This window comes from Lynx canadensis, chromosome A2, assembly GCF_007474595.2.
Source record: "Lynx canadensis isolate LIC74 chromosome A2, mLynCan4.pri.v2, whole genome shotgun sequence".
NCBI lineage: Eukaryota > Metazoa > Chordata > Mammalia > Carnivora > Felidae > Lynx > Lynx canadensis.
Genome location: NC_044304.2, coordinates 130,819,861 through 130,842,790, shown reverse-complemented (window position 1 = coordinate 130,842,790; position 22,930 = coordinate 130,819,861). Strand labels below are relative to the sequence as shown.

Below are 22,930 nucleotides of genomic sequence, written 5' to 3'. Positions count from 1 at the left end.
TGGCAACAGCAAACTCCAGTTCTGGATTCCGAGGCAGTTTTCCTCTGCACCAGAACTGAGAGATGGGACTCACGCTTGCCGCAGCTACAGCAACTCTACAGGCCAGACAATACGGTTTCAACAAGAAGCTACATCACATGTCCCAGGAGTTGTTGAGAATGTCGGGGAGGAAGAGCCCTGGTTTGGGAAGAACACCTTCACGGATCTGGGCTCTTCTCTAGTGTACAGGTTACCCCACCCCTGAAGCCTCTTATTACTGTTTTCTGCACTAAACCCAAAGAAATCAGTAACTAGAATCCCAATGAGGCGCTAAGTACTATTCTACAGTGATATACCCAATGACATTGCTACATTCTTTCATCTATCTTCATGCTTCCAAATATACAAGTGAGTTTTGTCTCTCTCCCCCTATCTAGGTTGGTTATTTTGAACTTTGTACCTCAAACCCATAAATGTTTCTTCTACTAGAAAAGAAGCACTTTTAGTGTGAAAAGATCTTTATTTTAAAATGTAAGACTATAGCAGATAAAATGTGTTACTGCCCTCAGAGGTCAAGGTTGGCAGCTTTTCTGGCATATGCTGAACTCCTCATGAACTCCCACTAGCTTTGGTCTCAAAGACCAAATGGCCTCTCAGAGTAGCTCTAAGGTCTCATGCTTCGTCAACCCCAGTGACAGAACTAAAATGATTAGGTCCCATTTAATAATTAAAATATAGCAGAATTCTAAAAGAATTAGCTCCCAAAACTGTATCCAAAACTCACTTGTCTAGTATATTAAGTACTTTGTATATTTACAACATTATAATCAATATTTTTGGACAACTACAGTATAAGAAATTTAAACTTGGGTGATAGGTTTCCTCATTATGAAATCAAGTACAGTAACATATTTTTGCTCTTCATAAATAGAAATGACCAAACATTACAAATACTTTATTTATGTTTACTGATTATATTTAGAGAATATTCAATAACCAGAACTCACCATTTGCAATATTGTACATTAAATTATAACCCCTGCTACAAAAGCCATCTATGTTAACCCAAGATAAAAACTATCTCTAGTTTAAATACATTAGAAATTACAAAAAAAAAAAAAAAATTAGAAAGTGATCTTCAAGTGCCAAAAATCTAGAAGAATTCTCCAACATCTGCTCTCTTATCTCGACATTTGCTTCGAGCTTTTGTTCGAGCTTTGAAGGCTGCAGAATTATACAGATGCTGAAATGAAGGAAAGGAAAATACAAGTGAATCACTAAAGCTTAAAATATTCTTGTATTTTAACATTTTAAAATCATAACATTTTAAAATCATAAAAATGTTGTCAAATGTGTAATAGCTACATGCCTTCATTCATTACTGGAAACAATTACAAATGATAGAATAACTTTAGAAGGTTATTTGGCAGTACATATCAAAGAGTCATAATCCAGCCCTGTATTCCCATGTAAAGATTTCATCCAAGAAGGGATTCAAAAGAGAAATGTATGTAAAGATATTAATATTAAAATACCTAATCATCAATTATGTGGCTATAAAAATGACTAACTATAGTCTATAAAAATATAGTTAAGCACTTCCCACCCACTAGTATGGCTATAAAACAAAAAAAGCCAGAATAAAAAGTGTTGATAAGGATACAGAAATTGGAACTCTCATACACTACTGGTGGGAATGCAAAATGGTTCAGTCATTGTAGAAAACAGTTTGGCAGTTCCTTACAAAGTTAAACACAAAACTACCCTATGACCCAGCAACTCCACTCCTAGGTATATACCTAAAAGAACTGAGAACAGGTGCTCTAACAAAAATGTGTACACAAATGTTCACAGTAGCACTATTCACAATGGCCAAAAAGCAGAAACAAGCTAAAAGTTTATCAACTGATAAGTGGATAATCACGTGGTGTATCCACACAATGGAGTGTTATTCAGCCACAAAAAGTACTAAAACACTGGGACATGCTAGAATATGGATGAACATTGGTAACATGATGCTGAATGAAAAAAGTCACACAAAAGGTCACGTTTTAGGAATCTATTTACATGAAATATCCAGAATAGGTAAATGCATGGAGACAGAAAGCATATCAGTGGTTGCCAGCAGCTTGGGGGGGTAGGGAGGGATGAGAAGGGAATGTTTAATGGATATAAGTTTCCTTTTGCAGTGATGAAAATATTTTGAAACTAAACAGAGATGACAGTTGTACAACATTGTTGAGTATACTAAATGCCCTGAATTGTACACTTCATTTTTTTAATGTTTATTTATTTTGAGAGTGAGAGAGAAAGAGAGAGAGAATGCACACATGAATAGGGAAGGGGCAGAGGGAGAGACAGAATCCCAAGCAGGCTCCACACGGTCAGCACAGAGCCCAATGCGGGGCTCAAATTCATGAAAGCGTGAGATCATGACCTGAGCTGAAATCAAGTTAGACACTTAACCAACTGAGCCACCCAGGCGCCCCAGTGAATTCTACACTTTAAAATAGTTTATTTTAGGTTATGTGAATTTCACCTCAATAAAAACATAAAAATATAATTAAGGATTTTGGAAATGTTAAGTGAAATTACATTAATTAGTATTTAATGTTACAAACTCTCTGAGCACCTGTTTTCTCAGCTTGCAAAATGAATCTGGTACTTACTAAGTAGGCTTAGTTATCTGATACAAAGATACTGTGTACTTATTCATAACTATAAAAAGTTAACAGAATAAAAGAAAACAAGAAAGGAAAATAATTTCTGTGCTAATAGGATTATAGATAAAAATTATTCATTGTAACTCCTGATACTCTAAATAAAGTGTCTACAATTTTAATACAGCTATTCTGTGTCTGAAACATCATAAAGCACTACAAGCCCATAGACTTCGCTAAATACCTATCACCTGGTAGAATCAAAGCCTCGGTCTACTTTTCTTTGATGCATTGAGTTCTGATGGAAACAAAAACAAAACCTACCCTTTCAAAACGTGAAATCTTCATGGTTTTAAGTGTTGCAGCATCAAGCATCACTGGGGGTCCAAGTTCAAATACATTACGAAGGAATTCATTTGACTTTGGTAAAACAGAAAGGTAAATAAAATCAGGCTCATTATCAAATATCAGCTCTTTTTTACTACATAAAGTGAAATCTGATTAATAGAAGTTATGTGGAGCTTATAAATAAGTACTTGGGCCACTTATTTTCCTCTTTAGGAGACTAAGTTGTTTCCAATGCCTCGAATCCAAGAAAGTTACATAAGCAAAAGTCGTCTACAAAACTTACAGATGCTCCACCAAAAAGTTGCCTACTTATCAATTCTACTTTAAAAAAAATAAATGCAGCTCTGTATCATGCTGAAAGCATCTCCATATCCAACTAACTTCAAAAGCCCATTAAGTGAACTACATTCCAAAATGCTCCCTAACTTAAAAACAAACATACAGAAAAGAGGTCACTCACACTCACCTGCAAATGGTACTGCATTCCTGAACCAAGAACTTCCTTAAAGGTGTCATAGGTATGTTTTTTGACCCAGCAATCAATATACATACGTTCAGGACCAAATTTAACAGTTTCTGTTGGAAAATCCCGTTCCTAGCCAACAGAAGAACCAAAAATTTTAAGAGGAATTAAGATGGCTTCACAAGATCCTACAGAAACACAATTTCTAAAGACACATTTACAAGTAAACAATATGGTTTAAACTGATAACTCCGATACCTCCACCCCTGAGATGTGAACAGACTACAGAACTTGTCTATTTATAGTAGACTTAAAGGCACAACCAAGTTCGGATAAATACTATTGGCAAAACCATATTGTTGTGAATGTCTTTAAATTTCAATAACACTCAACAAACTTGAAGAAAAAAATCAGGTATCTATATTGGTCTACAAATACAGGGTGAGGTGGGGAGAGAGGAGCAGGGTGCTGCAAGACAAGTCAGAAGACAAGATGCCCCACACACCGGGAGTGAAACTGAGAAGAAGCGGGGGTCAACGGAAGGAAGGGAAGATAAATGGAACTGACATAACAGACCAACCAAAAAGTAGAGTACCAGCAACAAGAGGGCTCCAAGGGTCTCAGAGCAGACTTACTAAAAAAATGAGAGGTTAACAAATGGAGTTTAAGACTTCAGAGATGGAACGATTTTTCCAGAAGACAATTTCTAAAGTACAATCATGAGTGGGAAACTAGTGAATCAAGGAAATAAAGGAAATGGAAGTAAAGACCATTGAAACAAATACAGGAAAGGGCCCTCCAAATGTAGGGAGGAGTCACCCAGAACAGGGGCAGAACTTGGGATGAAAAAAAACGGGCTGCTCCATTCTTTGATGAATCATGATTATGAAAGAGTAACTAGGAAGAGAACAGCTGATCACCACAGGGACAGAACAAAGGAGATGGAACTTGACCACTCCAATCAGCTCCCCGACATCTACCTAGCCCCCTTCCTTCTCAGCAGACACATTATATAATGTGATAGAAAAGAACATGAAATCTAGACTTACATGGGTGTGCCACTCACTGGCTTGTCATTTTGGCAACTAATTTAACCCCTTTGGGTCTGTTCCCTTGCCTGTAAAGTGGAGCCTTCAATACCTATACCACAGAGTTATGAGAAGTGTAAGATAAAGCATGTCTGTGAAGCACAAACTGCCTGGTCTGTCACAACAACTGAAAAAACACCCAACAGGGTTCTACTATTTCAGCCTTTCTCATTTCAGAAACACTGAGACACCAGGAAAGAGCTCTGTCTAAACTCATCTGCATCATAACCTAATCCTCTCCTAAATCTCTCCGATTCAAGGCAAATCATACTCCTTACATCATACTCTCAATCTATCATCATACCCTCAAACTAAAATTATAAACTTGTATTTTAAAATGCTCCCTTCTCCACTGGTTCCTTCTCCCATAAAGGGAGCATCTAAAACACCCAGCATGTAAAACAAAACAACAAAACCCTCCCACGATCCAGTGATCAACCCTTTCCCCTTCCAGTTACAGCCACGTTTTTGAAAAGAACAGTCAAATGGGGCGCCTGGGTGGCTCAGTCGGTTAAGCGGCCGACTTCGGCTCCGGTCATGATCTCGCGGTCCGTGAGTTCGAGCCCCACGTCAGGCTCTGTGCTGGAGCTCAGAGCCTGGAGCCTGTTTCAGATTCTGTGTCTCCCTCTCTCTGACCCTCCCCGTTCATGCTCTGTCTCTCTCTGTCTCAAAAATAAATAAACGTTAAAAAAAAAAAATTAAAAAAAAAAAAGAACAGTCAAAACACAACATCTCCACTGCTTCACTTTCCAATCCCCTTCAGTCAAGGTTTCCTGACATCACTCTACTGAAGCTGCTCTTATAAAGGTCACCCACCAATGACCGAATGACAAATCCAATGGACACTTCCTTCACTCTCTCTCACTTGACCGATCTGCAGCATGTGGCCCTGTTGATGGCACAGTACAATGGGTTCAAATTCCAGCTGTGCTACTTACTGTTCTTTCTGCCTTTGGTCTCCATTTTTCCTTAAAAAAATAACTGTGTTGCTCAAGTGTTATAATGGAACAGAAATAAGAAAACTTTGTATCAAGGCACCTAACGTATTAAATGCTTGCTGATTAAGACACACATGAGCTTAAAGAAAGATTTCCAGATGAAAAGAAAGGATGGGCAGCAACAAGCACACCTAAAATGGAGAACTCTCCTCTACAGCAGTTTAATCAGCTTCATTTAAAAGATCCATCAAGGAAGCAGGGTCCTTCAGAGAAAGCTGGGTTCCAGTGAAAGTTAAGAAACAAGAACACTTAGCAAGGCTGTGAGGACAGACCTTTCTTCAGCAGGTACAGTGAAGCAGAGCTGGAGAAGAGGGAACCCAGGCAAAGGGCAGGGGAGGAAGGGAAATCCTGAGGTGGAGAGGGGAGGGTGGAGAAGGCCTAAGGGGAGAGCACTGCAGGGAAGAATTATGAGGCAAAGAAAGGGCTTTCACTTGTAGGAGGTGCTGGGCAGGGGTGGGGGGCACATGAGAGGCCTGTTAAGGCTGGTGTGCACTGCGATCTGGCTTGTGTCTTAGGACAATCAGTGCTGCGTGCTGTGGCTGCTCAGGCCGAGGGGCTTGTCAACAGGGTCTGCTCAAATCCTGCTGAGCCTTACAATCTTTGATCCAGAAAGGATGCATCAAGACAGAAAATCTGACATCAGGTCTAATCCAGAAAACATAGAACACACCATTATCTTATCTTTGGCGGTGACATTATCCAAATAGAGGAGTAGTTTGTAGTTATTCAAGAAAATGCCTTGCTTAATTTGGGGACACCACCGCACTAAAATTGTACGATCAAAAGGATCAATTTTTAACATAGACGTCTGCTCGAGCTTGGAGGCTTTTATTTTTCAGATTCTAAAAACCAGAGTAAATATAAAATATTACTATAATGTAATTAGAGTTAGCATTAACTGAAATGCATAGATCCCTGAAGATCTCTATACTAATTTATACCCTAAGTTTTACTTGGATTAAAATGAACAAAATTCTTAAGCAGGCTATGCATGAGAATCACTGGAATATTTCAAAACTGGACCTGAATGGGATCTTAGCATCTTTATTTTTTTTAATTACCATTCTAAATTTTCATATACACGCCAGGTTGAAGACTCTGGTGACACACTTATTCTTAAATGAGCTGCCCTATTGGATAGTAAGAACCTGAGATATTTATCCTTTATGTGCAAGAAATATTTCTTACCTGGTCAAACCAAAAAAAAAGGAATAAAAGAAAATGTTAATGACTTTGGTATTCTCCACAGTAAAACTGCCCTTAACCTGCAGTTCCTCTTAACTGTGCCTTCTATTCGAATCCCTGAAGGTTTCTAAATCAATTTATTTGCCAGGTAGATTGAAACAGGTTAGAAGACTGTAGAAGGTACTCAAGTATCGGATGATTTTAAAACATTACTTAAATGCTGGGTTTTGTTATTTTAGCACCTAGGCTTCCTAGGCAGAATACAAAGGTCTTTGCTTAAAAGTACTGACGGGTAGGCAATAATTCACTATTCACAGAGAACACTGTACTAAATATGTATGTGCTAAGCACCACTGTTTAAATGATGACAAGTACAACAAAGGGAAATACACTTTGTATTTTTTAAACTAAGAAAAAAGTACCTTTATGCATCAAAATGAAATTTGCCTTTGTTTAAAAAATATATATATGTTGTTAAAAATACCCTCCAGGCTTAAAATGAGGAAACTATTTTGATCAAAGGTGAAGTTCAACCAACAAAATGACCCAACTGCCAAGTTCAGCCTAAAACGATCTCATTCAAAATGAGTAGGCATTGTAGCATTGAGAGACCTACCTCCACTGCCCTCAGGATGTCTCTGAACACGGACCGCTGCTTTCTCTTGTCTACTTTGGCACGGTGCTTGTTTCCATCTGTAGCCAAAGCCCTAAGCATCTGAGTCAAAGACTCCATGTCTTCATAAAAAAAGTCCTGGTCAGGAAATACAATTTTAGTTTGTTATTGGGTTCCTTTCCCCCGCCGCCACCACCCCAACCTTTCCTAGCGCTAACAAAGAACAGTCCACTTTGGAAATCACCCAGCAGTGGTAAAAGGAGCACCACACATCTCGGAGCTCTTTAGAGATCTTGGCACACAGGCACACGTTCACACATTTATAGCATCATGCGAAAATTTTAATCCAGAAATGGTGACTACAAGATGATACACTACCACTAACCAATTAACATTCCCCTCCCAACTATATCCAGATACAGTCAACACATACTTATTGTGTTCCTACCGTATTCAAGACATTCCTGGGATTTCAAAGTTCAGTGGAAGTCAGATACCACAAATATCAACACAGCTTCTATCCTTTGGCTCTTCAGTCCCCAAAGCACACAATCCCAGAATTACAAATATTCTTATTCCCAAAGTACAAGCTATCAGTAACGCTTAAAACACCTAATTTCTTATTTACTCTTCATTTTTCAAATAAGCAAGCATTTAACTCAGGTGTACACCTCATGTACTTAAGTTACTCAAGCTAAGAAGATATTTTAATCCCTTCTGAAGAAAAGCCACAAAATGTATTACTATCTGCTACTGTCCTGATTTGACTGTGAGTTTCCTTGTTATAGTTTAACAATGGCTATACTTTTAAGAAGTATCTTTGAGTGTTTTTATTCCCTATGTACATTTTATAAACACATTAAAAAATGATTCAAAGTTATTTAGCTGACCAAAATTAGAGCAGACACTTAGAGAAGCCAGAAGGTAAACAATCTCCAGTTCCACTTATTAATGGCTGTTTAATATTTTTTGCATTAGCTATAATAATTATTTAACTTGTTCTATTAAAATAAGTAGATCTTGGGGCGCCTGGGTGGCGCAGTCGGTTAAGCGTCCGACTTCAGCCAGGTCACGATGTCGCGGTCCGTGAGTTCGAGCCCCGCGTCAGGCTCTGGGCTGATGGCTCGGAGCCTGGAGCCTGTTTCTGATTCTGTGTCTCCCTCTCTCTCTGCCCCTCCCCCATTCATGCTCTGTCTCTCTCTGTCCCAAAAATAAATAAACATTGAAAAAAAAAAAAAAAATAAGTAGATCTTATTCTGGATATTCTTCAAATTGTATATATAATTGTTTAAGCTTAAAAAGCATAAATGCAATTTCTTTTAAAGTCTAAAATTAAAAATTATTAAACTGGTAGAAATTTTATTCTTTAAAATTTATTATTACTGGTGGAAAATTACAACTGATACCCCAACTTTTAAGTACATATTTTCTTATTGTCAATATTTTAGAGATTGTGTATTATTAACTATTTCAACAAGTTTTCTTCAAATGTTCCAAATCAACCTCCTATGTCTGAGTAACTGGAACAATACCTTAAGATTTGCATCTAGAAAATCTACTACCAAAGCTGATGAGGTTTTATTAAAACAGATGAAAGTCATGTTTATCTCTATGTATATAAATTCCAATGAATGTGATGCTTTCATAAAGTTTTACTTGTAGAAACAAGTACATTTCAGACACTGGAAGTTTCCTACTCATTTCACTGGCTACTCATTCTGTTATAGTATTCTCAAAAGAAAAATGTATGGAAAATCTTACAATACATATAGGAAAATAAACGAAATTAAGAAAACTCTAGATATTAACTTAACTTGTTTTAAGAACTGAGAACCACTGCTAGTCTGACCCACCGGGGACATTCGGCTATGTCCAGGGACATTTTTGGTTGTCATACCTGAGGAAGGAGCATTTGCTACGGGCATCTAATGAGTACAGGCCAGAGATGTTGCTAAACATCCTAAAATGCACAGGACCGCACCCGCACCCTCTTTCCAACAGAAAATTACACAGCCCAACCTACCAACCATACAGACGTTAAGAAATCCCACTGTAATTGATCTCTGCAACCGATAAAACTCAATCTAGTTACGGTATCAATCACTGAGTTCAATATAGTACTAACTTGGAAAAAACAAATGTTAAATATTGTAGGGAAATGTCTCCGAAACATTTGGGCATTAAAAAGAAAGAAAATATAGAACAAAAACAGTCCATAAACAGCATCCGAAAGCCAACTTATTGGGGCTTAGGATAACTATATAGTAAACTATATATCCAGGGACAAATGAAAATTGGGACTCTTGGGGTACAAACAAACACTTTAACTCCTATCAAATATAAAAAGAAAATAGCAGAATCATGATCACACAAAGGTGTGTGTCTGTTTCTCTCCTGAAGCACTTCCTTTGTCAGGTTAAGCAGGGTATAAAAATGGGAGAATCAAGGAAGGTCTATGCTATATTTTGGTATGTCTTCCAGGGTCAGCATGTTATTTGGCTCCCAAGATCTGTAACTCTGCCTAGTGAACAGTCTTGGTCTTATTGTAAGTTATTCTAGAGAGCTCCTAAAAGGCCACTACTAGACCACTGCCAGAGAGGGGAAGTAATACTCAGTTTAATCAAGAGTTAACAGTAATAGCTACCACTTATACTGTACCTGTCGTGTTCTCAACAACCTTATGAGGTAATTACTATTTTATTCTGCGTTTTAAAGATACTGATACTGAGGCATAGAGAAGTTGCCCAAATTATCCAGCTAGTAAGGGTAGAAAAGAGACTTGAACCTGGGAGTGTGGCTCCAGAGCACACACCTACCTATGTGGTTACAGAGCAAATATGCATAATAAACTAGAGAGAGCTCTCACAATTTCTAATTCCCCATGGAAACTTCCATTAGCAAAGGCTCTGAATATTTCCATGCCATGCATTTGCTACTAAAACCACAATTTAAATCAGCCTATGTATTCATCAACACTTGGTTTAATTTTTTGAACGCCCTACATCTACTCCTACCCAATACCACAAACTCACTTTCAAAAAGCTTACTTAACAAAAGTAGCAAACAAAACACTAGGTTCTATTCTGTAACTCAGTTCATTTTTGACCTTAGATAGGGACTTATCCAAACATGTTTAATCTGACCTGAGTTCTAGCTCTCTCTATCTCCTACAATTTATCAAACCTGGAGAACAAAGAAGATATGTGAGTAATAATAAATGTATGTTTACACAATTATTTTAAAAAATCCAACATGTATAATTTAAATTGTATTATTACTTTACTTTTAAGATACACTTCAAAGGAAAAAGCAAAGAAATTACCATTTATAGCCAGTAGAGTAAAAGAAAATTAAAAAACTGGGACATCTGGCTTCTATGCCTTGAGGTTAAGGAGCCATTAAGTAGCTCAATAAAATTAAATTGATTGCTAAGCTTGAGTCCAATTTCTCCTAAGTACATTCGTTCGCTGACAGCATTAATAACTTCTTTCCATTCTACCTGCTAGCTTTCAAAAAAAAAAAAAGGCGGGGGGAGGTTAGAGGAAGCCTAACAAAGACACTTCCTAGATAGAAGTTTTAAGAGCCTAAAACATTGTTTTGGTTTTTTTTCCAGTTTATTTTTATTTATTTTTTGAGAGAGAGAGAGCAAGAAAGCAAGTGGGGGAGAGGCAGAGAGAGGAAGACAGAATCTAAAGCAGGCTCCGCAATGTCCGTGCAGAGCCCGATGCAGGGCTCAAACACACAAACCATGAGTGCAAGATCCGAACTGAAGTCAAGGTTAGATGCTTAACCAATTGAGCTACCCAGGCGCTCCAAGCCTAAACATTATTTTTAAACACAGGACTAGAATGAAATGTGAAGAACAAAGGCGACAGAGATATTATTAATCCTATTTGGAATTATTCACTATTAAATAACACATTTAATTCCAGAAAAGGTTTCATTCCAGAAGTATAGTTGTTGTCTTTACAATAAAGAGCACCTAGTAAGTAACCAAAGGTTCACAACAGGGGATACAAACTAGGGTGCCAAATATCCCAGTTAGCCAGAGGTGAGAGGTTTCCTGGAACACAGGGCTGTTAACGCTAACCTTAGAACAGTATCAGGCAATCCAGTAAAGCTGGTCACCTATCACAAAATACCTTTGACAGCCAAATTGAGTAACAACATGACGAGCAGACAGTGGATGGGGAACTACAAAGCACATGTCCCAGTCTAAAGGTCCATGCTTGTTTCCAGCTTTGGCTTAGAGAAGTTAAACAACAATGATTAAATTTATCTGATCCCAAACCTATGTTGACTTAGTATTTCATCCACTTGTCTGACATTTATTTTAAGGCATCCATGCCTGAATCACCTGAATGTGTCCTGTGCCTGAGAAATCCAAGCAGTTCCAAACAGATTGTAGTAAACAACTTTCTCCATGGTAAAAGTGCCCCTGAACTTGAGTTCTATAGACAGCGAGGGTAAGTGCAATAACGCTCAAATGTTGCTCTACCAACCCCTACTGGTTTATGCTCTTCCCTGCCAAGAAGCAGGGCAATCAATCACTTGGTTTTCAAGCTGGCTATACTCCGAAGTTATCATCTAACTCTTAATTATGAAGATAATGATAGAATCACAGTCCTTGTGATATAATCTTTTTTTCTCTATTCATCAAATACTTACACTCTCCATCCCTCTGGCCAATTCAAACATAAGTGCCAAAGATTCACCAGCAGCTATTCTCATGTTTACATCATCAGAAGACAGGAGGCTTGGAAGTTTATGGAAATGCCTAAAAAACAGTTAGTCGTTACTATGTGAACACAGCCAATCATGTCAATGTATGTTTTCATAAAATATGAAACAAAGAATACATACATCTCAAGCTTTTTCTTCACTTCACTGATCGGGCATATGGTCAATAATAATGTCCATGCGAGAAGCGAGCTGATGTGAAGCACTGTATTAGGGGTGCTGCAAATAACATTAGTGTCTTTCTCTTTGAGGTAGGACTTGGTGAAGACATTTTCCAAACATTCCAGAGTTGAATACAGCTCCTAATGCATAAGAACATTAAATAAGGTAACCATCTTAAATTTGAAACAAGCGAATAACTGGGTCAAAGGTTTTCTACTTACAGTAATGTCATCTGTAGCAATAAAACAGCAAACACCAAAGCAAGTTGCACACTAAAAAAAAAAGTAAATATAGACATTAATGTTTGTAATTTTCTTACTATTTCTGTATCTTCCTGCTTTTATAATTCAATGTGAAAATTTTAACTACATGACTATAATGTTCCCAAGCAGAGTATAAAAAGAGAGAATATAGAATCAAGAGTTAAGGGAAGTGGATTTCAGCTCAAACTATGCTACCAAACTGAGAGTATGGTTAAGTTCTTCTCTTTCTCTCAGTTCTTCCATTAATCCAGCAGAAAGTTTTCAAACTTCCAATTCCAACTCAAAGAAAGAGATGAAGTTTGCACATTGGAGATTAAGAAGTCTACTCTACTAAAAACGTTTAAAACACATTAAGTTTGTTACAAGGCTTTTAAAACCATTTATGTTCATTTGTTTTTACGTAGACTCTACTATGAAAGCTTCCAAAAGAAATCATTTTTCCAGAAATAAGCACAGTAGGAGCAGAAATCTCCTCCAGTTTAATAACTCTCCTTGAACTTCCGCTTAAAGAAGGATCTCATTAATTCAGATCCCATTGTTTTCCAAGTATACTGAAAAGCGGTCAGGAATCCTGTCACTGCCTTTTGTTAGGGGGGAAAAAGGAACGATATAGGACTACAAAGGTAAAGTTACTTAATAAAATGGACTTGGGGGGCGCCTGGGTGGCGCAGTCGGTTAAGAGTCCGACTTCAGCCAGGTCACGATCTCGCAGCCCGTGAGTTCGAGCCCCGCGTCAGTCTCTGGGCTGACGGCTCAGAGCCTGGAGCCTGTTTCCTGATTCTGTGTCTCCCTCTCTCTCTGCCCCTCCCCCGTTCATGCTCTGTCTCTCTCTGTCCCAAAAATAAATAAACATTGAAAAAAAAAATAAAAAAAATAAATAAATAAAATGGACTTGGAAGACAAAACATATGCAACCATGTGCTTGTAGCATAAATGGGAGCCATTAATTTTCAGAACACTGCTCTAACAGATCATATGAAAACAATTTATGACTTGTGACATTTTATTATTGTCCACTTCCCTTTTCTCCACGTTTTCATTAAAATTCTCATGTTGTTCCAAGTGCCACTAAAGCGTTAAGTCTTTAAAGTCACCATTCGCACACCCAGGTTTCAGTTAGTTTGGATCTGGTAGCATAAGGACACTTGTGGCATTAATCTGCTTTGTGTCACTATTTTATTTTCATTATTTCACCCTGGTAAAAATTGGACATTGCTAAAGTTAAAAAGTAATCTAGGTATTATTCTCAGTAACAAAAACTTTCAATCTGTAATCCCTTGTCCTGAGCAAGCAGCACAGGCCAAGCCCCATCTCTCCTTTCGCTGCCTCAAAGAGAAAAAAGGTATATTAACAATTAGAACTGCCTACATCCCTCTGCTAATATAAGAATTGTCAAGGAATTTTTTAATTCACGGCAAGCATCAAGCATATTTTTTAAAAAAATGACAACAAACTCAGGCATGATGAAAATTAAGACATTGTTACAAGTACCCACCTAACAGGGTTTTCTGTCAAACATTTCAAAAACACCTCTCCAGTCCTGCATGATTTAAAAGTTGCATGAAACTACCCAAAAAGGGGGCAAAGAATGTCAACAGCATAAGCCGATATAGCCATTTTGGGATCACTAAATGCTAGAAGAGCAGAGATTCCTAGGAAGTCACCAAAATTCTATTTCTTTGCCTCTGGGGGCAACAGCCTCACTATACCCGGCTTCCATACAGCTGGTAGACCAAGGAACTGGCCGCTAAAGGGATATGCTCTGGCCTGAGCATATGTTCTCTTTTTCTCCTTCCAGCCACCATAGCTGCCATATGGAGGACCTAAAGGTAGGGCAGAGCCACAGGGTGGATAACCAGGGTCTCTGACTACTTACTTACACAGTGACATGAGCAAGAAATAAACTTTTATTAAGCCACCAAGATTTCAGGGTTTATCTGATATAAAGATCAATGTCAATTACTTTAAGTAATATTAAAGAGAAAGCTTGAAAACTCACTCTTAAAAGTATTAAAAACTTGAACTGGTTCTCTTGTTAGGAAAACAGCTTAAGATTCAAATCTACTAAGATTAAATTCTTATGATGCATTAAGATTCTTAAGATCCATTAAGATCCAAATCTACTTTCTAAACTCAGAAAGATGTTTGTGATTAATCACTTAAGCATACCAAAAACAAACAAACAAAAAAACAATTTAAAGTCAACTGTTACAAGTGATAAATTTCAAACAATTAGAGAATGAAAGTTTTTCAAACCCGAAAACTAGATGAGGATCTCACAAGTTACAGATTCCTACATCAACCCAAATCCACCCATGGAAATAGAGCATTCAGCTTTTCACAAGGACTTGTCGGCCACACCAAGCCAATTTTTTTTAACACCTATTACATTTCTTAAGAGTAAAAAATAACCGCCCAATAAACACTGTTAGATCACTTCTTTAAGTTCCAACCAAAAGAATTTTTTTTAGTGTTTTATTATTTAATGTTTTATTCTTGAGAGAGAGCACAAGCAAGAGCAGGGGAGGGATGGAGAGAGAGGGGAACAGAAGAATCGAAGCAGGCTCTGCACTGACAGCAGCCAGCCCGATGTGGGGCTCAAACCCAAGTCGAGGTCAGACACTCAACAAACTAAGCCATGCAGGCACCCCTCAAAATTACTCTTCAATCATCCTAAGTAACTCAATATAGTATTCCCTAGTAGTGTATGACCTTCAATTTCAAAGGTGTAGAAATCTATCTGGGCTATTCTATGGCATCAAAGAAAATTTAAGAAAACAATTGTTATGCTAAGTCTGTTCACTCAAACTAAAAGACAAATGAAAATAAAATGTTAATTACAAACCTGCTAGTTTAAAAAGTCTAACTTTCCTAGATCATTCATCAGAGTAACTGGCTGTCACGCCTAGATAAATTTATAAACTAAAAAATCACATACTTACAGTTTGCCTAGCCTGGATACTAGCTGTTCCATCACAAATTATTTTCTTTAGGATTGGTCCAAGAGTTTTCAAAACTTCTTCACTTTCGATCCCAGGGCCCAACTGAATACACAGAACAGATGCTAGTGCTGCAGCCGCACGCTGCTCATCACTCTTACCTACAGAAAAAACAACGGTGCAACCGTGAAAAAAATTACTTTGAGAAGACTAACTTATTAAGATAGCCATTTCCCAAATCTGTACAATTCCAAAATATCATCTACCATTTACAAAACCCATAGTACGTTCCAAGTTTTGACCTGAGCAGCACCCTAGTGAGCTCAAACTCTGGGAACAGACCTCACTCAAATCCTAGATCCACCACTTACTAGCCAAATGACTTATTTTCAAAACATACTTCGTCAGCAGTAAAATGGAGATCAATACTTATCTTAAGCGAGTACTATAACAAAACATGTTCTGTTTTACAAAATGACGTGTTTCAGCTGATTTGACCTTCCAAACCTTTCATGTACTCACAGAACTGTGCTCAGGTAGCCCCTGCATTAATCTCTGAAGCATTTCAGATGTACACAGCCCGTGAGAAAGCCTTAACCTTCAGGGTCCCCCCCGCCCCATCCCAATTTTTTGAAAATAAACAAGGGATTAAAACCATACAAAAACTACAGACACCAAAGGGTTTGGGCAGATTTTACATGCAAATTACTACCTGACGAACAAAAAAATTATAAAATAAGCAGACTGGAATGGAATTTTTAGAAGTCATCTAATCCAACTATCATTATAAGAAAACAGTTTCAATGTAAACACTTCTATAAAAGCCTTTGTAACATCTCAGAAAAGTGGGCTCTGCTATCAACTATACCACTAAGAAGTTATATAACCTTAGACCAATCTCCCATTTCCTAGGCCTTTTATTCTGTACAATGAGAGAGGTGGAATGGATGAAAGGTTTCCAAATACCCATTCATTGACAAAGCTTTCACGTAAGGTAAAATGAGGAAAACAAAGACATAAAGCTAATAAAGCTCACTCAATTTAAAAGAGCATGTGGGCTTCCCACATTCTGGTGCTAAAAATATTTTGTTAACAAAGAGATAATGATGGAGAGTCATTATCCTCACAATGTCCTCACTTGGCAAAATAATTAAGCTGGCAGCCCCAAGTCTTTTTAATTTTGGTGGTTCCTAAAGCTGAAGTCTGGTGATACTAGATTTAATCTTTAATGTCTCTCTTCACTCTTAAAAGTTCTAGGATTACAACAATATGAATTCCAGAATCTCTACTACAAAGTTCTGGAATTCAAATATCCCAAGGAATATCCTGAAAATGATGTCATCTGCGGGTATGATTGATGTTTTAAGTGCATGCAAGGGAAAATGAGCTACGCGATTATAATACTTTTTTAATTTCAGAAAGATGAAGTGGGATGGTTTTTTTAATAATGGCTTTTGTTGACATCTGACACAAGCTTTCAAGGCTTTCTTCTTTGAGAATGGCAATCACTTCTTGCAATACAAAAAAAGGATGACAATCCACCACAATTCTAGTGTTAAGCTGCCTATTACATAAATAAAAACAAAGTTTCTAACAAGTCTCATTTTGAATTTGAATAAGCATAGTGTGTATTCCTTGACACCTAAAGTTAAAAGAGTGAGCCAGTTTTCTATTTCCATTAACAAAGGTTACTGCCAAGAGGTGGCAAATTCCTTTTTAGTTCTGTGACTCTGACTCAAAAATAAGGACAGTACCTTTTTTCAGGCAGCGTTCAATGCTGTCAGTCAAAGTCATTCTTCTTTCCAGAATAAATTCATAAAGCATTTTTGAAGCCAGTGCATTTTTAATACCTTCAAGAGCTGCCTGCCTGGTCTTCGCACTATTTAAAACAAAATCAAAGATCCAGCTGGAGTGTACCATAGGTCAATGACTTACAAAAACTCCACTAGTCCCCTCTACATTTCTATTGACACATTTGTAAATCATTTTCTTATGTAATTGTCATCAAGCTCTAACCATTTTTCAATAATTTAATTTTCATATACAATTCATCTTATTACACAAAGATTTTAAGCTGCTTTATATAACATTTTTCTGCTTATTCATCTAATAACCACAAGTTTAAATGACCATATAATATTTTATAGTTTCAATGTGCAAGACATGTTCTCTTGTAGTACATATTTAAGTAAAGTCACACTTTTTTTTTCTTTTAACACTTTTATTACAAAAGTCTAGAGTTCATGTTTGCATCTCCAGGGCTTTTTAATTCTGTGTGTTGTAAGTCAGCTTTAGAACTACTATGAAATAAGAAAATTTAGCTTTGCTATTTTTCATGTAGGCAACAAAATTAGTGGACAAGAGGCTTAAAGCCGGGTTTAGCTGTTCTTTCAAGCTGAAAATTAACTGTTAATCCAATGAATCCATTTCAATTATAATCAAATACAGTTATGTGCTATTATGCTAGTATAATGACTAATCCGAGTCCATCTAAAGTCTACTGGTATGTTCCTATCCACATTAGAAGTCCAAAGGAACAAAAAACATTAAAACATCCAAAGTAAACAAATCAAGATCAGAGAAGTTCAGAGAAGTGCATACAATATACATGGTGGCTGGCCAGAATCCCTGACATAGAATGAACAGACTTTCCAGTAGTTCCTACCTCTTATCCAGGGTCAGGTCAATGAATCCCTTCAATTTGTACTCTAAGTCTTCTTGAGTTCCTTCCTCATCAAGGACTTCTGGTCCTAAGAAATAATATAAACTAACCATTGTAATTTAAGTTAAAAAAAAAAAAAAAAAGCAGATGGGGAACAGTGATAGTATGCTTTAGCTGTAAGAATTCTTCCACCTAAAATATCCTTTATCTAAAGTTTCAAATTTAAATTTAAAACTCATACCATCTTCAGCAAAGCTGGAAGGATCGCTGTAACCACTGCAATGGCTCATTGTTTCAATCGATGCATCCTCATCACTAAAAGGTTGAACATTTCGATGCTGGCCACCTATTAGGTAAAAGAGGGTGAAAGGAGATGATTGTGTTGCCATATATACAAATATTTAAGTTGGGAATTTTAAAAATTTACTTAGGAAAAATCCATTAATAAAAACCCAACCTTACTTAGGTGAAGAGATGATTATACTACAAAAAACATACTAAAATATTCCTAAAATAAGTCAATTCACCTGTTTTTCAGACCACCAACTGTTTACAATCTACATCAATTTCAGAAATGTCAAAAACTGGTATTATGGACGAAAAAACTATTTCCAAACATGACATTAAATCATGAAGACGATGAAAATAGATCCAGAAAGAGTATGAGATCATAGATCATAAGAATAAGAAAAGTATATTTTTCAAGGAGAATGACTGAGCTTAGTGAACAAATATGACAGTAAACAAACATGGTAAATGGATTAATTTTTAGGTTACCTGCCACATGAGGAAGAATTAAGACATTAAGGGATGGTAGTTTTAAAGAAAACGAGTTAAGAGTTCCGGAAAACAGAAGTAAAATAGAAATTTTGGTATTTAATATAAAAGCCTGTTATATAGTTCACCTCTAAATAAAGGTTAACATATCCAACACTTTAAAAACATCAGGGCTGTTACTAGAAAAATCTTTTTTAAAACTAGGATCTCTCCTCAAATTAACTTAAAAAAAAAAATAAATCCATAGTTAAATGGGGTTTTTTTGGCAGGAATTTGATGTTAATAAAAGTACTGCCCAATCATGAATTACACTGAGCAGTGAATCAAACTACATCCCAAATTCTGCCCCCAAAATGACTCTAGGTCACCTGATTTCTTTGAGCCCAAGTTCCCTTATCAGTAAAATCAAAGACTGCACCAAACATCACCAGGTGCGTATGTTCAAGAAATGTACCACCTTAAGAAAAGTTGTTGTTGTTATTTAAATCCTCTCTAACTAAAACCGCTAAATTTAGGTTTTTTTCTAGGGTTTTTTTTTTTAACCAGAACAGAGATTTGCCTGATTTTTAAATCAATATAAGATAGCAAGCGGCCTTCAAATTTGCTTGCTATCCCAAAGGAATAAACTTTGCCAATCAAAGTAGGAAAGCATAAAGAATAAGCAGTGAAGCCAAGATACCATAACATATTAATCAGAGTCCTTACGGCAGGAATAAACAAACACATAAACAAGGATCTATGACTTCATTCTCTATTTCTGGATCTATCTTCATTGTCTTCATGATGTGAAGTCATGGCTACGGTTGAGAGTCGTCTGAATAATACTAACATTTATTCAACAATTCGTATTTTTTTCCTTCTCATATTCAGTCTATTTCTAAACTGCCAAGAAACGTATTCCTATACAACATTTACCCCACTTTCTCTAAGTTTCAATCAGTTTCCAAGACTCCAGGGAAAGAGAAGTTAAACAAAGAAAAACCAAGAAAAAGAACCGTGTATGAACGCCTGATATCTAGATCAAACTCACTCACCTTGTGTTCCCAAGTGATTTTAATTAAGTAGCACTCTAGACACATATAGTCCTTATTTCTTAGGGGGCTTACTTACAAGGTTTTGTTCACCAAAAAAAATGCTCTCTTCAAATTAAGTGCTATAACAAGTATGCATACTTGTCAATTTTATCAGCTTCCTAGAACTTTGCATGAACTTAGAAAGAATTTAAATGGACAACCAATTAAAGTGATAGAAAAGTTGGTTATCTTTTAGTTGTACATGTTAAAATCTCATCTGAATCCCATCTCTTCTAGGTGTCATTTAAAAATACCAATAAGTAAGTGGCTTATAAATTAGTACAAGTTTGTGACAACTTTCTATCTCTTCTATTCGATTATTATTTATTCACTTGAGTAATACATTCACATGGTATCAAATTAAGGTTTTAAAAAAGTAAATCCCACCTGCATACTCCATTTATCAGAGGTGAGCACAGTTAACAAGTTCTAGAGTAAATTTCCAAAGACACTCAAAGCCTGAACAGTTTTATAAACTAATCAAAGAATTCTTTCCAACTTCAACATGCTAAAATTCAGTGTTTAAATATACTTTTTTTTTCAACTGAAAATAATCAGGCTGATTAAAGATCAGGAAACAGCCTAGAGGTAAAATTTGAAAGGCAATCCCCCACTGCCACTTGAGGTTATTCTGTTAGTACCAGGAAGAAAGGAAGCTTAGACAGGAAGTTTCACAGGGAATAAAAGGTTTGTTTACGATTCAAGGAAGCCATTAGTAACATCGTTACAAATTTTAAATGACTTTGGCTTGCAGCTCTGCACCATTTATTCCATCAACAAAAGGCAAGCTTAAAGGAGAATAAAATAAGGGCCTTCCAGACAGAATTCAGATTTACTTCAGAGGAGGAAAAGGTTAACAACAGAAGAGTACAGAAGTATCCTCAACTGACACAGAGCAATCATATGCCACACCAAACTAATTTTGTACTTTACATCTTGATCAAAAATGAATTTCACGAATATCGAAGGGATACAATCAAAATAAAGAGCGATATGAAGAAAAAAATTGCACTTATAACAATCCATTCCTATTGTCAATTATTAAATATTTAATACACGAACACGAGTTTTCGTGCTACTATAAATCCTATATGAAAGCGCTTTAAATGCTAGTTTCCAATCATCCTTCTTGTTAACAAGAAAATTGGGCTATTCACTAATGAACAAAGGCATATCATTCTGTGGGTCGGATTTGCAACTCTATTGACAAATACATAACGGCTGGTAGTTCCGATGGAATAATGTCTGAGAATATTCCAGTATTTAACTTCAAAATCTCCATCAAAAAATTGACTTCACCCAGTTTAACTTGATACTCGACTTGAGTTCAGTGGTGTCTCGTAGGACTTTCCGCTTTGAAGTCCTTTATTCTTACCCCTATAGTTAGTAGCACAGAATCATTAATTCATTGAAGCATCTACCCATTCAGGAAAAGCTTCACCTTTGCTGTGAGAACACAAAAACCTAAACTTTTGGCCAACTGTAATCAGAGCTCCTCGCCACCCCGCCTATTCCAGCCTCAGAGCACAGAACCTATAGAACGCAGCACAAAGGAGAACGCGACTTCTGCCCCGGGGATGAGGTCGCCTGGACCGTCTGGCCACAAGAGGAGGAGGGGGCTCGGGATTTCTGCAGGTGCCAGTCAGGGGTAGGAATAGAGCCTAGGCTGGGACAGTGGCCCCAAGCCTCCTACGCCTGCGCCCAGCCAGATGGGACACGCGGGATGCCCAGGAAGGCAGCGGAACGGGATGCCACACGTGCGCCTCTGCGTCACGTCGGCCCCACAGCTCAGGGTCCAGGCCTCGTGACGCAAGAACCCGGCCAAACCCGCCGGACGTTTAGCATTCCCGAGAACTCCATGTTGGAGTCGGGGGGTCAAAGACGACCACTGACAGCCCAGACGCAAATCCTAACTCGGCCCCACCCTCCGTCAGGGCGAGCTCTGAAGAGCAAGCACCAGCTTCTGAAAACAGTGCCTCTCCCGCCCAGCAACCCTTCACCCCGGACTCCGACCCACTCTCAGACCCTAGGACCTATTCGCCCCCTCCCCGCCCCCACGGCCGGTGCCTGAGTTCGGCTCGAAAGCCAGATCCAAATCGCGCGAGGTACAGTCGCCAGGGCACGCTGGGAATTGTAGTTCGCCAGCCAACTAAAGCGCCCAGCCAACACACATGTCTAAAGGGAAGGAACTACAAATCCCAGGCTGCCCGAGGTTAAGAGACTCGCTAGTCCGGCCGGCAACTGGGATGCCGGCGACGGGGATACCCCCTTACCTGCTGTCGCCGCCGTCGCTGCAGCTGCCCCTGAGCCGCTGCCACCACTGCCACCGCGGTGGGGAGTATTCCGCTTCTTATTCTTCGGCATCGTGGGACGCCCGGTGCCGCCTAAACTCAGGGCTTAGCAAAGATCAGCCGATGGAGCTGCACTTTTTACTCGTGCGTCTGTGCGGAGGGCGGCTAAGAGGCGAGTCTTCAGCTAACAACAGAGGCGAGAAGCGGCGGGGGTAAGAGTGGGCGGTGGCAGCAGCAGAAATCCCGGTGAAGAGCTGTGATCGGAAACGATACATGTTTCTCTCTAGCGCGGGAGCTAAGGCGGGGCGGGCTGGGCCACGACGCCTTAAGTAGCAAGACCGCCGCCTGTCGTCACCATATGTGGGCAGGACTCGAACACCCAGTAACCAATCCGTATAGATCTCCCGACCAGAGTCCTACCTCCGGCGGCTGACGGATGCTGACTACCAATCCCATGTCGCAAGTCTTCCGGCAGCGCCCAGGGAGTGACTCTTAGCTACCGCATTTAATTCTGGGAAATGTAGTAGGCCTTTGGGGCCGGGGAGGGGTTCGCCTTCTGTCTCCTCCCAACCGGCTTGCCTCCCAACTCATGACCCCTCCCCTGCTTCCCAGCAGCCCCGCCTTGGAAGAGACTGAGTTGATCGCGGATGATGAGCAATGCAGCGAGTATGCATGATGACGACGGCCAG

General features: G+C 38.3%; 1 protein-coding gene across 2 annotated transcripts; it reads right to left on the bottom strand.

The window, feature by feature from the left end:
* Nucleotides 1-712: 712 nt before the first annotated feature.
* Nucleotides 713-22,558, bottom strand: IFRD1 (interferon related developmental regulator 1). Of its 2 annotated transcripts, XM_030308255.1 has the most exons (12): nt 22,224-22,555; nt 18,342-18,446; nt 18,104-18,188; nt 17,193-17,317; nt 15,442-15,599; nt 12,458-12,508; nt 12,198-12,376; nt 12,003-12,111; nt 7,338-7,472; nt 3,454-3,582; nt 2,964-3,059; nt 713-1,222 (listed from the first exon to the last, which is right to left on the bottom strand). In XM_030308255.1, exons 1-12 carry the CDS (start codon nt 22,312-22,314, stop codon nt 1,133-1,135), a joined length of 1,353 nt encoding a protein of 450 aa, XP_030164115.1. In that variant the 5' UTR covers nt 22,315-22,555; the 3' UTR covers nt 713-1,132. The 2 variants fall into 2 exon arrangements, with proteins under 2 accessions (XP_030164115.1, XP_030164116.1); XM_030308256.1 differs by lacking the exons at nt 713-1,222; nt 2,964-3,059; nt 3,454-3,582 and adding an exon at nt 5,240-6,378 and having other exon boundaries at nt 22,224-22,558.
* Nucleotides 22,559-22,930: the final 372 nt, after the last annotated feature.

Bases quoted from the DNA above. Each gene is read 5' to 3' on its own strand.
- IFRD1 (XM_030308255.1), bottom strand. From the start codon at position 22,314: ATGCCGAAGAATAAGAAGCGGAATACTCCCCACCGCGGTGGCAGTGGT. The intron at 12,377-12,457 runs GTAAGTAGAAAA...CTTATGCATTAG, and splicing joins TTGCTACAGATGACATTACT to GAGCTGTATTCAACTCTGGA. The intron at 3,060-3,453 runs GTGAGTGTGAGT...GTTTTACCAAAG, and splicing joins GAATGCAGTACCATTTGCAG to TCAAATGAATTCCTTCGTAA.